The following is a 14,118-nucleotide window of genomic DNA, read 5'->3' as shown; positions in this document are numbered from 1 at the left end:
CCCTGGAACTGCCTCTTCTGGCTTTAACTGTCTGCAAACTGGAGTCTTGTTTGAGGTGGGAAAACTGACAGTGACTGAGGAACAGCCAGAAACCCCCAAAGGCTAAAAAGCCCTGATCCTCCGGCCCCCGCTGTCTCCCCTGTAATCTTTCCTGCTGTGACAACAGGCTCCTGCCACGCAGACCTGTTATTTGCATTCAGGATATCTTGCATTTCAAAGGTGACTGTCCCTTTCCATCCATCAGTGGGCAAGGCTGGCCTGCGCTCCTGTCTGGATGCTGCGGCTGGGGACTTGTGCCACCTGAGACCTGGCTGGCTGGCTCAGTTCCTGCCTGGGGCCTCTTGGCAGTGGATTCAGAGCATATCGCCTGCGGCGGTGGGCGGGGTGAATGCAAAGACAGCCGGGGTGGTTGAGAGTCCCTGCCCAGGGGGTGAAGGCTGTTGGGAGGCAGATCCCCCGAGGACCTCTGCTCTCCCAGACAGCCGGGGCCTCTACATGCGGGATTTTAGCTTTAGATGCAAACTTAGAGGAGTGACAGTGACTGCAGACTTTTCTACCTCTGCTGCCAATTATAAACGGGGGCTCCAGAGTGAGGATGCCAGCTCATCCAAATTTTCCCTAATTTTTTTCCCTCAGAGTTGGCAGCTGCCCACAGACCTAAGCCACAAACAATGCCCTTGCTACTCTTCTGGTCAAAAGAGCCTGCTTGGGAGGGGCAAAGGTGGGAAAAGGACAAGGGGGGATTGAACCCTCTTCAGAGCCTTCTCTGGCATGGGAGGACTCCCACTCTGCATCTGAGATCTCCTGTGGGCATCACCATTTTCATTTGCAAATAATAGGACCTAACTCTACCTAGACTAGTGAAAAAGGAATTTACCAGCTCATGTCACCAAACCCAGGGAAGGACAGGGATGCTTAGGACAGGGGACGTGCCTGCTCTCAGGACCCTTTCTCTTCACATCTCCCCTCTGGTGTCAATGCCATCTTCCTGGTCTGGCTTTCTGCACAGTCTCTCTAATATCACCCACATAAAACAAGGGGGCCCCTTCCCTTAGTTCCAATTTGAAAATCCGAGAGGAGTCTGTGATGGACTCAGCTTGGGTCACGTGCCTATTCCTGGACCAATCCCTGTAGCCAGTGGTGATTAAATTATGTCTCGAGTTGAGTGAGACCCCTTTCTGGCCAAGCCCTTGATCTGGAGGCCAGGTCTCTAGGTCTGTAAGATGTTAGTTCTCCTTTAACCCCCAAGGTTAGTCCTCCTCAAACATTTGGGGTCCTGGTAGATTATACAATGTGAAAATAAGAACCTTTTTTTTCCTTTCGGATTTCTAGGGCTCTGTAGTCCACAGATGGCCTTGAAAATTCACCAATGACTTTCCAGTTTCAGAAATGCTAATGACTCTCACTTTAGCACAGAATTCCTCCCAGTGGCCCAGGACTGCACAGTCTGTGGGCCAGATGTGGGGAGGGACACAAAGGCACAAAGGGAGGCCCACGGCACCCTCAGGTGACATGCTCTTGTCTCCTGCCCTGTAGGTCCCCAAAGAGATATGTGAACACTGACGGAGATGTCCTCCTTGGTAAGGAACAGCTGGGCTGCCTTCGTGATGGGCACCCAGTGGCATGTGCTTCCTCTGATGGAAGCCGGTTCTCCCACAAACCGACTCCCACAGGATCCGGTGAGCTGCTAACCCTGAGAGAGCTGGTAAAGACACTTGGGTCCCACCCGCCAGGAAGGGGACAGTGGTGACCTGTGCCCCTTGTGTGCCTGGTGCTCTGATACAAACAAGATGACTGTAGCTCACTTAGGCTCCTGTTTATCTAGCCGACAGAAATAAGGGCCCAGAGAAGGAAGCACCAACTTTATCTTTTTGGCTCCCAGATTTTCCTGCATCTCCTCGGTGATTTACAGCTGGGTTAGAGAGGCATGTCATCAGGGTCGTACTTACATCTGGGGTTTCCCGCTACGGTCCCAGGCCTCACCCAGCTATCCCGGTGACCTCGTGGGCAGGGGCTGGTGGGGTGCTGTGAGACTGCCTCATCCATGCAGCTGGCACACAGTCAGGCCCCAGCTCGTCCCAGCCCAGTGAGTCTCTCCTTGGCTGCACGCTAGGGACACCTGGAAGCTCTTAGACATCTCCATGCCCAGACCAATTATGGCAGAATCTCTGGGGTGATTCCAATGTACAGCCAAGGTTAGGAACCACTTGTTCTGTCTGGGGCTACCCCAGCCGGAGTCTATTACTCGAATGATGTAGGGGTACGTTTGCCCTGCTGTGCTAATCCCTGCTCCCCCGGGGTTCTCAGCCTTGGCCACCTGGTAGCATGTGCCAGTGAGGCCCAAGTTCACTGGTTCCAGCCTATGCCTTCTTCCAAGGCTGCCGATCACTGGTCTACCCTGCCTGATGGCTCCCAGATGCATATTATTGGTTATGGAGGCAACAGACAAGAGCGAATGGATGATTTAGAGCATGCCCCTCTTCACTACTCAAAAGTATTTAAATTCAAACGTGCATTAAGTCTGATGGATGGTGGCTCCCATCAGAAGTGGCCCGTCTATGAGAGCGAGGTCCTCTGCACACACAGTGGAGCCTCCAGGGGCATCTCCCGGTGCTCTCCGTGCATCGCTGTGGAGCCTGTGCTCTGCAAGTGCCGGTGGCTCTTTGGTTCCAAGGCCTGGGGCCTTGTGAAAGCACAGGCTGCTGGGCCCCAGCCCCAGAGTCTCTGATTCCGCAGGTCTGGCTTGGGGCCCAAGGACCTGCACTTTCAACAAGCACCCCAGGGGTGCTCACGCTGACCCTGGGCCCACACACTCGTGGCTGGGCCAGGCCACGGGGAGGTGCGAGGGCCAGGGCCCTGGTGGCACATGCCTGTGTGGAGTCCCCAGTAGGACAGAGGGGCCCCAGCTCCTGCCTCCGTGCTCTCCACCTCCCACTCTGGCCTCCCAGGTGAGGCTTCTGCAATGTGTCCTGCCCCTTGGTTCCTGCTAGAACTCAGTTTGCCCCATTCCTTTCCCACCTACCACCCCACACTTCTCCTTTTCCCCTGCTGGTTGCCTGTTTCCTCCCCTCGCAGTCATCAGGGAGGGCAAGAATGACATTTAGCCCCTTAACACTTGCACTCAGCCAAGGCCTTGCTGGCCATGCCCCCAGCATTCTGCCCAGAGTAGAAAACTTCTGGTGGGGGGGGATCCCAAGGCTGTGGCTGCTCTAGTGCCCAGGTCAGCAGGGGCAGGCTGGGGGGTCCCGCTGTGATGCAAAGAGGGTCGGGTGACCATGAATAGACACTGTCGACCCTGGGGTGGGCAGTCCAGCTCTGGGTCACACAGAAGTCACAGCCCTCGCAGCTTACCAGCACCTGCGCTCTGTCACAAGGATCTTGATGAAGACTGGTCATGAAGATACAGTGCAATGGGGAGGCTTGATCACAGCAGTAATAACACCGGCAACAGTGTTTCCAAAGCACTCTGTAGCCACTAATTAGCCCGTGGCATATGACCACAACCTCCCTCTCCCTCCAACAAACAGATGGGTCTTGGGGAGCATCTTCCCCCTCCCAGGAGGGCCAGGCCTCTCTCGGGGTGGCCACCCCCTCTGTCTGCCTCCCTGCCCCGCCCCCTCCCCCAAATCTGATCACCCTGGTTACCTTGCAGAGCAATTTTCCAAGCCAGGCCAAGGTGAGCAGGCCCTCCTGGCTGCTGTTGCTTGGGAACCAGGATTTAAGCCACAGGCCTGTATTGGGGAGCTCAGTGCCACACCCCCAGGTACAGCTGCAGAGTGAGAGTCTGTTGGATTCAATGAGGGATGATTCATGAGGACAAGTATCCAGAGAGAAGCTGAGCACACCTGCTGTCCAATCCTTCATTTACGCGGGAAGAGGGCAAGGGGTCTGGCCAAGGTCAGTGCCTCAACCTGGGCCGGGCACCCACAGGTGCTCTGAACACATTTGATGATGGGCACACGGTGAGCTCACGACAGAATCCAAGGCTTCCTGATTCTCAGCCCAGGGTTAAAAATCAACCGTCCCTAAATTAGTGTGATAAAACCCAACTCTGGGGCCTTCATCTTCCAGGATTTCACAAGACATTGACCCTGACTGTTGCTTTGCACAGCTGGAGAGCCACACGGATGAGCACCTGGGCAGGGTCTTCTTCCTGGGCCGCCAGCCTTCCGCCTGCTCCAGCACCTACGTCAACCTGCACGAGGTTTCGGCACATGTGCAGCTGCCCCCCGGGGAGTACGCGGTGGTGCCGTCCACCTTCGGGCCCTTCAAGGACGGCGACTTCTGCCTGAGGGTGTTCTCGGAGAAGAAGGCCAAGGCTCTGGGCGTGTTCTTTCCCTCTGGGGTGGCGGGGGTGACAGAGGGACCTGGCTCCGTGCAGGTGCAGGCCCTGTCACTGTGCGGGACCTACCCCCGACTCCCAGAAGAAATTTGTAGAACACCATAGATCTCAAGGTCCTTCACTAGGTGTCCCGCTACTGCCCCTACACGTTGGTCTGTAGGACATGGGGGAGTTTTCCTTAAAAAAGGTCAAGGCTAGAGAGAAAGGGCACCAGTAACAGCCTGGTTAGAGCATTTTCCTCGCAGCGGGGATGGGCACTGCATAGAGGAGGATCTAGATGAGAGCACCGCCTCTTCCCTTACACACACCACACACACACACACCACAGACATACACACTGCACACACAACACACACACCAGACATACACAGAGCACAGACATACACACCACACACACACCACACACACCACATACATATACACACCACACACACCACACACACCACAGACATTCACACACCACACACCACACATACTACACATACACACAACACACATGCCGTACATACACACAGACCACATATTACCACACACACACCACAAACAGACCACACACACCTGATATACATTACACATACCATACACACACATCACACACACCACACATACATAACACATATATAGCACACACATATACACCACACACATTCCACATACCACACACACACGCACACACAAATACCACATACACAGACCCCACACATTGTATAAACCCCCCCATCCACCACACACACCACACACACACAATACATATACATCACACACACACATACCATACATACACACACACACCACATATACCACACACACACACCACACTGCACCACGTAAACCATGTACGTGTGTGCATGGACACGTGGGCTGTGGGCTTGGTGGCTCATTCCTCAGACACCATTTCAACAGGGATTCACATAGCTGGGTTCCTAGGGGAAGATGAGAATAGTAACTGGGGCAAGGTGGGGAAAGAATTCCCCAGAAGAGTGATCCACCAGTGGGAACATTCTAGATTCCATGGTGTGCCCACTGAACTTGGCAGTTCTTGTCTCTGGTGAAAAACTCAGGGTTGGGGGGCGGTTGGGGAGGTGAAGGGAGGGGTCCTGGTTCAGTTTATGCAGTTTGGTGCTAGTAGGAACTGAAGGTCTTGCGTAGGAATCCAATCCCTCAGCAGAGTTAAAAACTTCCTAAAAGAACCTAGCCATTAGCTGTATGTTTGACTTACTCATAGTTGTTTTTTTCTTTCTTTGTGTTTTAGGGAAATTGGGGATGTAGTAGCTGGAAACCCACATGAGGTATGCCGCATTTTAGTATGTCAAGCTCTGACACTGATGCATAGCAGTCATTTGGGATTTCTTATTGATTCATAACTGCTCTTTATATATTGAGGATGATAACTTTATTCATCAGGGCCACAACATTTTCTAGGTCCTGGCTCTTCCTGATGAAGATAGATAGACACAGCACCCGGAACCCAGGCTTTGTAACACATTCCTACCCCGTAGGGGGAGTCTGAGTGTCCCCCACATTCGGACAGGTGGATCCTCAGAGCACTTGCTGTGAGCTTGAGCACTTCTGGGTAGGATGGAGAAGGCGATGGGAGAAAGAGATCTAGTCCCTGCTCTTAGACAGACTTCCATCCAGTCTTTTAGACAAATGACAGAAGCATAAGGAAAAAGATGAAGGGCAGCTCATGCCAGCAATGGATCTAAGCCTGTGTGAATGTAGTCTGAGGGTGCTGGAGTGAGCACCTCCTTTGGGAGGCTCCATGGGGGAGGTCATTTCAGAGCAGACTTTGGAGGAAGAAATGCACAGAGTTTGTGGGTTCACCTGCCTCACTCCCTCTACCCCTCCCTCCCTGCCCTGTTTCTCAGATGCGGTGCACGGAGGCAGCACGTTGAGTGTGGCTGTTTTGTGAGGGGTAGTGGTATTATTTGGCATATATCAAATCTTTAAGCTCTTATTTCTGCAGATGCATGAGGAGGTGCCAAAGATGGACCCATCTTGCCCTGGGGGCGGGGCAGTTATGCCGTGAGTCTATTAGATAGAAAACATGTGCCCCATTGTCTGTTCCTTCTCATTCCCATTAGTCTCTGAACTGGACTTGGTGCCCAGTAGTTAAGCTAATGGTCAGTAGCGGCCCCTGCCTTGAGTCAGCTGCAGTTCCTGGCACCAGAGGCCCTTTCTGTGCTTCTGCCGCTGGGTGGTCCCAGATGGTCAGAGCTCTCCCTCCTGCCCCCTTCCCCTTCCCCATTGCAGGTAGATGACAGCTCAGCCTCTTCCCTGCCCCCCAGGCCTTGTCTCTCACAGTAGCTGCTCCTCCTAGCGGTCCCAAGTGTGTTAGAAAGGCCAGTGTGCCAGTGTGGAGGGTGTGGATCTGAGTCCACAATTCAGGTGGGAAGTACTATCCTTCCCCACTCCCCCTTTTTTTCCCCTGCTAAATCAACTTAAAACTGACTCTACCATCATCAGAAATTCTACAAATAATAAATGCTGGAGAGGGCGTGGAGAAAAGAGAACCCTCCTACACTGTTGGTGGGAATGTAAATTGGTACAGCTACTATGAAGAACAGTATGGAGGTTCCTTAAAAAAACTAAAAATAGAGCTACCATGTGATCCTGCAATCCCACTCCTGGCCACATATCCAGAGAAAACCTTAATTCGAAAAGACACGTGCAACCACAATGTTCATAGCAGCACTATTTACAATAGCCCAGACATGGAAGCAACTCAAGTCTCCATCAACAGATGAATGGATAAAGAAGATGTGGTATATATGATGATGAAATATTACTCAACCATAAAAAAGAATGAAATCATGCCATTTGCAGAAACATGGATGGACCTAGAGATGATCATACTAAGTGAAGTAAGTCAGACAAAGATAAATATAATATGACATCACTTATATGTAGAATCTAAAAAAATGATACAAATGAACTTATTTACAAAATAGAAACAGGCTCACAGACATAGAAAACAAATATATGGTTACCAAAGGAGAAAGGAGGGGGAAGGATAAATTAGGAGTTTGGGATTAACAGATACACACCACAATATATAAAATAGGTAAACAACAAAGACCTAGTATAACTATACTCAATATCTTGTAATAAACCATAATGGAAAAGAATATGAGAAAGAAAATATATACATATATTCTTTCTCATACTCTGAATATATATATTTGAATCACTTTTCTGTACACCAGAAACTAACACAATATTGTAAATCAACTACACTTTAATAAAAAAAACTTACTGGGCTTCCCTGGTGCGCAGTGGTTGAGAGTCCACCTGCCAATGCAGGGGACACGGGTTCGTGCCCCGGTCCGGGAAGATCCCACATGCCGTGGAGCGGCTGGGCCCGTGAGCCGTGGCCGCTGAACCTGCGCGTCTGGAGGCTGTGCTCCGCAACGGGAGAGGCCACAGCAGTGAGAGGCCCGCGTACAGCAAAAACAACAACAACAACAACAGCAAAAAAAAAACCCCAAAAACTTACTAACCCCCCATTTCAGGAGTTCAATCTCAGTCATTGTTGGGGTGCACCGTCTCCACCTCCCATGGTCTTGGGGTTTTCTGAAACACCAGGAAGTCTGTACCAGTCACGGGTCCTCACTGTTCTCCCTTGAGATGCCCACTGTCTCAGCTCATAGGTTCCTTCATGTCTGGCAGCTCTTGGGCTTCTGTACTAGGTCTGCGGCTTAGAATCTTTGGTAAACTAGGAGTCGCCAGGCCTAGGGGACAGCCGTCCCTTGAGGTCCCCAGAGCATCATGTATGGAGCCATACAAGGGTTCCCATATTTCAGGGCCCTGGGAACTGCCAACTTCTTCTTTGTCTCAGGGAAACTTGGCCTTTTCTCTTTAAGGTACCCCTCCCCTGACACACACACACACACACACACACACACACGCCACAGGGATAATATATTCAGGGGACTTAAGACTTTACAGGAGACAGGAAGAGCCATTGCCCTTGCCTTCAAGAACTTCTGTTTTCCTCCCTCCAGAAATCTCCAAGACTTGGACAGCTGGACATTTAAAGGGCCTGCTTGGAATGGGGGAGGGAAAAGAGAAAGCAATTGAACAAACACACTAGAGAAGGGTTGCAAAGATGCTGTCAACATGTAATATGACAACAGTAAAATAATACCTGTTTTTGCCAGGCTGCCTTACCATTTCCAAAGTGTTTTCATGTATATTTTCTCAGAGCAATAGATAATTCCACTACGTTAAGGTCCTTGAGAGCAAGGACCATGTCTTGTTCACCACTACATCTCAGACACAGATACAGAACAGTTCCCAACATGTGCCGGGTGTCCAGTAAATATTTTTTTGAAGGAGTGAACAAACTGAAGTACCGTTTGCCAGACCATGTATGCCATCATTTAAAAGCATCTTTCTCCCTGGTATCCAGAAACTCCCATGTGCAATGACATCCCCTAGTGGTGAAGTACCTGCTATGCACCCGTTTGTGCCCGTGTCCATTTTTTCTTTCACTTTTTTAAAATAAATTTTTATTGGAGTATAGCTGCTTTACAATGTTGTGTTAGTTTCTGCTGTACAGCAAAGAGAATCAGCAATACATATACATATAACCCCTCTTTTTTGTATTTCCTTCCATTTAGGTCACCACAGAGCACTGAGTAAAGTTCCCTGTGCTATACAGTAGGTTCTCATTAGTTATCTATTTTATACATAGTAGTGTACAAATGTCAATAGCAATCTCCCAATTCATCCCGCCGCCCCCCCTTCCAAGGGGGACTTGAACTTTTAATATGCTTTGATATTGCACGTTTTCATGTATAACTTGTGTCATTTTTATAAGTACAGTATTTGAATGTCTGCATGATTCCTAGGTAAGAAGGCCATACAGTTGCTTTAATAGAATCCTCCCTATTACTGCAGTTGACTTCTATAGCCAGGACCTTCCCAGTCCCTGAGGGAGAACAGTAGAACTGGAAGGCAGGAATATTAAGGCCGGTGCTGTAGAGCTGGAGAAGGTGGGTCTGAGCAGCCAGCCCAATCCGCAGCCCTGAGATTTATCCTTATTGAAATGTATAGCTCTAGTCTATTTCTTCCTTTTTTTAGAGATTTTTTTTTGATGTGGACCATTTTTAAAGTCTTTATTGAATTTGTTACAATACTGCTTCTGTTTTATGTTTCGGTTTTTTGGCCACGAGGCATGTGGGATCTTAGCTCCCTGACCAGGGATCAAACCTCCACCCCCTGCATTGGAAGGTGAAGCCTTAATCACTGGACTGCCAGGGAAGTCCCTCTTCCTCTCTCTTTCTTCCCCCCTCCCTCCCTCCTTCCCTTCCTTCCTTCCTTTCTTTCCAGTTCATACTTATTTTCCCCCAGAATAATAGAATATTACTCTATGTTCAGAATCTGTAGACTTCACACCAGATTCGGGTTATCGTATATTTTATTACATGGATGATAAAAAGCTTTTATTCTACAAGACCACTTTAAAATCATACATGTGTGATGAGAAGTATTTATCATTTCTTCTAAAAACTTTAGATGTATTTTTGGATTTACTCCTCGTAAATGTAAACAGTATGATAGGCATTAAAACCCCTGTGTTATCGACGAGGAAGCAGAGCCCTGGCGAGGTTGAGTTGCAGTAGGAATGCTGAGAGCAGCTGCTCTGGGGGTCAGACTGGTGGCTGGTGAAACAGCGCACAAGCTTGACTTTGAATCCTGCCTCCACCATGTACCAGCTGTGTAATCTTGGCCTGCTACTTAACACTTTTAAACCTCAGTTTCTCCATCTGTGAAATGTGGATAGCAATGAGACCAATCTCATAGACTACTCATGAGTATTAAATGAGCCAATCTATGTATAGTACCTGACAGGTAGTAAGTGCTCAACAAACGTAAGTACTACTACTACCGCTGCTACTCTTAATTGTACAGTATCATTGGGCCAGATCAGGCCTTTTGTACTTTCCTGAGTGATGCTTTTGGAAGAAATTGACTTGGTTTTCTGAAACTCTTCAAGACATCTGGGAAACTTGTGACTTTTCTGTCTGGTGATGACAGTTGAGGAGTTTCATTCCATTTTGCAAAGAGCCCATGGTCATATCAGAAAGTCTCTGGACAGTCATTCATATAATGATTAGCAATTTTCGAAGGACTTTGACACACATTAGTTCTCATTTGATTCTCAAATGACCCCATGTAACAAGCCTAGTTAATTTAATGCTGGACTTGAGGAAATGGATGTCAGAGCCCTGAGATGGAGTTTCGTAATTGGTCAGCGCGGTGTTTGAACTCCTGTCTTCTGGCTTCCAGTTCTGCTGTTTCTACTAGGCTGTGATTTTAACTCCTTTTTAATCACGTTGCTATTTCAGAATCTGGTGAAAGCTAAGAAAACACATGTTAACGTTACTCCCAATTTTCATGCAATACCTGAAGTTCACAGACCCCTTGAAGGTCATCAGTGAATCTCTTTTAGGAGCCCACAGACCCAGACTGAGATTCTCTGCTGTCAGTGTTGCCACCGATCTCTGAAAGCAATTCAGGGTTGAAATCAGAAATTCAGGGTTGGTGGGGATCACTTCCTCACATCGCTGATAGAGGAAGCCCCTAGACCCCTGGACCTTGCTGGATGGAGAGCTCCTGGGGCCAGGACCTTGGACCCCTCCTGTTTACTGTCATGTGCCCCCATCCACCCACTGTCCGACACACGACAGATATGCGACAGATGTAGTGAATGACGAGCGAATGAATTTTAAATCTTTGTCTTTCATTCTCCTCAACGAGTCCCATCTTAACTTTGAAATTGCCCAGCCTTTTAGCCACACCCCAATGAGGTGGACAAGAAGACGGCCAGCTCTGGAGCCTGTTTGAGAAGCTTGCAGGGAAGGTGAATACAGGGCATAGACAAGCTCCCAGACAGGCAGGAGAGTGTTCTGGAAAGCTCAGCTCACCTGAGTCTTTCCCCTTGCATCTCCGTGAGTATAAATGATGAGGCCGCAGGTCTCCGGTCCCCCAACTCTGTCTGTTGCCACTTTCCTGTCTTAAACCTGAGAGGCCTTTCCTGCACTGCTGGGGAGAGGAATCTTGGGACCAAGGCCATTTTTCTTGCTGTGTTGACTGCTTTTTGAGAAAACAGAAAATCCGAATCTCCAGATCTTACCAAAATCCTTTCTGTGTGTAAACTGGCCCTGTTGGATCAGAGCCCTGACTTTATAAAAAGCGGGGAGGCAAAACTTCCCTATATCAATATCCTTCAGAGATGAGAGGAATCGCTCAGCCCAGGTGGCAGGCGGCTCAGTTAACCTGGCCTGGGATTACTGTTCACCGGCCCGCCGCCCTGCCTGCCCTCAGGGACACCAGCGGAGCTTGGGCTGTGGAATTCAAGTTGGCCCAGGTGCCGGCACCGCTCAGGGGCACATGGAGCCAGGGGAAGATGCTGGTGTGCCCCCTGCTTCTTCCCTCCCTGTCCTGCTGACTTAGTTTATTGTGATTCCAGTCCTGTGAGGCCATAAGTCAGAGCAGACTCAGGACTGCAAGTGTCACAACTGGCCCCATAGATACAGTGAATGCACTGCTCTTTGAAGGATAATAAGGTTTGCCAAAGGGCCTTGGAAGGCATCCGTCATCTTGGGCGGCCATAACAATGTACTGCAGACTGGGAAGCATATGAAACAGAATAAACAGAAATTTATTTCTCACAGTTCTGGAGGCTGGAAGTCTGAGATTGGGCATGGTTGGATTCTGGGGAGGGCCTTCCTCTAGCTTGCAGACTGTTGAAGTCTCACTGTGTCCTCACAAGTTGGAAAGAGGGTGAGGGATCTGTCTGGGGTTCCTTTTATGAGGGCATTAATCCCACTCAAAAGGGCTTCACCCTTGGGCTTCCCTGGTGACGCAGTGGTTGAGAGTCCGCCTGCCGATGCAGGGGACACGGGTTCGTGCCCCGGTCTGGGAAGATCCCACATGCCGTGGAGCGGCTGGGCCCGTAAGCCATGGCCACAACGGGAGAGGCCACAACAGTGAGAGGCTCGCATACCACAAAAAAAAAAAAAAAAAAAAAAAGAGAGCTTCACCCTCATGACCTAATCACCTCCCAAAAGTCTCTCCTCCTAATACTATGATATTGGGGATTGGATTTCAACATATGAATTTTTGGGGACACAAACATTCAGTCCATAACAGAAGGTAAAAACAATGCTCTCCACCCTGCAGGGAAGCTCAGAGCCACTTTCTAGACTTAAGGATAGCGTAGAAGAAAATACATCAGAATCCTTGCAGAAGATAAAACCTGGGAACAAAATTCCTTTATATAGCCATTAAAAAAAGCTTTGCAAAAATGAGTCAATCTGTGTTTTAGATGGGCGCTCAGACCAGTGTTTTTGCTAACAAAACCTTGTTGCCTTAGCTGCCAAGGGACCATATTTTATTTAGAACATCAAGACTGATAACAAAGTAAAAGTTCCTATTTGTATAGTTTTTCACGTACCTTATCTTTTCTCTCCGGCCTGGTGGGACAGTATCAGTCACTGTCCCTGCTCTGCGGGTGAAGGGTCAGGCACAGAGAGTTAAGGAGCTTGCTGGGGCACAAGGCCTGGTGAGGGACAGGCCAAGATCTCAACATCTCATTCTTGGCCTGGAGGCTTTTCAGAGGGTCCCCAGGTCTTATTATTGGGACTGACCGTGCCGTGCTTGAATGAGGCCAGCTGTGCTCACAGGCAAGGCTCCCCTGTGCAGCTCCCACCTCCCTGGTTTCTGGTAGAATAGCCTGGGCCTGGCTGGTGGAGGCGGGGAGAAGTGGGGCCCCATGGGGACAAGTGATAAGACCACACCTCACCAGAGGAAGTGACTTGGCTAAGGTCGCATGGAGAGTAAGGGACGGAGTCACGACTGGAACCCAGATCTCGGTCCAGCATCCCTTCTCTGAGCCTCATTCATCGTCCTGCCCGAGGTCTGCCCTCCAGCTCAGAGTTAAGGGACGAACCGTCCTACTGGCTCAGTGTTTATCCCAAATGCACGTGGGAAATCCTACTCCCCTAAATTTCTACTTCCAGTTTGAGATGGGCTATGTGTGAAATAGCAACTCCCATAGGTGCAGTGAGGAAAGCGGGCACTTTGGGGTGAGACAGTCTTAGGTTTCTGCCACTGGTGGCTGTGAACCCCCAGCAGTTACATCACATGGAAATGACAATTACATGGTGAATGTGTGTGGTGTTTAGCAATCACAGTTTCCTTAACTCTAACATGGGTGCAGGGCTGTTGTGAGGGTTTGAGGATGTCCCATATCAGGCGTGTGACCTGTCAGCACTGCCTCCTATTATTGCTTCTTGCCATGTCTTGGTCTTGGGTTAGACAAGCCCAGAGAAAGGCAGCAGGCACCGTGTGCAGCCTTCTGCAGAAGGTGTACCCCGCTCACGCCATTAATATACACTTCCCACCCGGCTATGGGGGCCCCAGAGAAACTGTGAATTGGAGTTTTTTAAAGATGTCGCAGCCTTTTAAAATCATAGAGTCAGTGGACCTGGTGTCTGACTCTACATGAATTTAATGTCTTGAAACGCTTGTCAGGGCCTGACGTGATTTGCATTTGGGTTCCTCTTTCTAGGATTCTGAGATCAGTGTCAATGAGCTCAAGACGGCTCTGAATGAGGTGTTTTCCAAACGTAAGTTCTTCCTTGGGGCTTTTCAGGAAGTATGGGAGCCTAAGACAGTTGCTGGGGTGGGGGTGGGGTAAGGATGGGTGCAGGCACTGGGCCAGGGGCACTGCAGATGGGGACAAGCGGCCTTTGGCCTCTGGCCCG

The 14,118-nt window shown here is 49.6% G+C and overlaps 1 protein-coding gene across 1 annotated transcript in view; it reads left to right on the top strand.

Moving 5' to 3' along the window:
- The window catches only part of CAPN8 (calpain 8), a 63,505-nt gene that overhangs the window by 34,839 nt on the left and 14,548 nt on the right, over window positions 1–14,118 (top strand). The window contains 7 exon segments of the mRNA XM_089907167.1: window positions 1,537–1,552; window positions 1,913–1,916; window positions 4,120–4,329; window positions 5,595–5,631; window positions 11,143–11,161; window positions 11,164–11,210; window positions 13,923–13,980. Of these exon segments, the coding sequence (XP_089763293.1) occupies window positions 1,537–1,552; window positions 1,913–1,916; window positions 4,120–4,329; window positions 5,595–5,631; window positions 11,143–11,161; window positions 11,164–11,210; window positions 13,923–13,980 (391 nt within the window).

This window comes from Delphinapterus leucas, chromosome 1 (genome assembly GCF_059928025.1).
Source record: "Delphinapterus leucas isolate spDelLeu-1000000601 "Yukka" chromosome 1, BTC_Dleu_Yukka2, whole genome shotgun sequence".
NCBI lineage: Eukaryota > Metazoa > Chordata > Mammalia > Artiodactyla > Monodontidae > Delphinapterus > Delphinapterus leucas.
The sequence above is the reverse complement of the archived record's forward strand: the minus strand, read 5'-3'. Positions and strand labels throughout refer to the sequence as shown.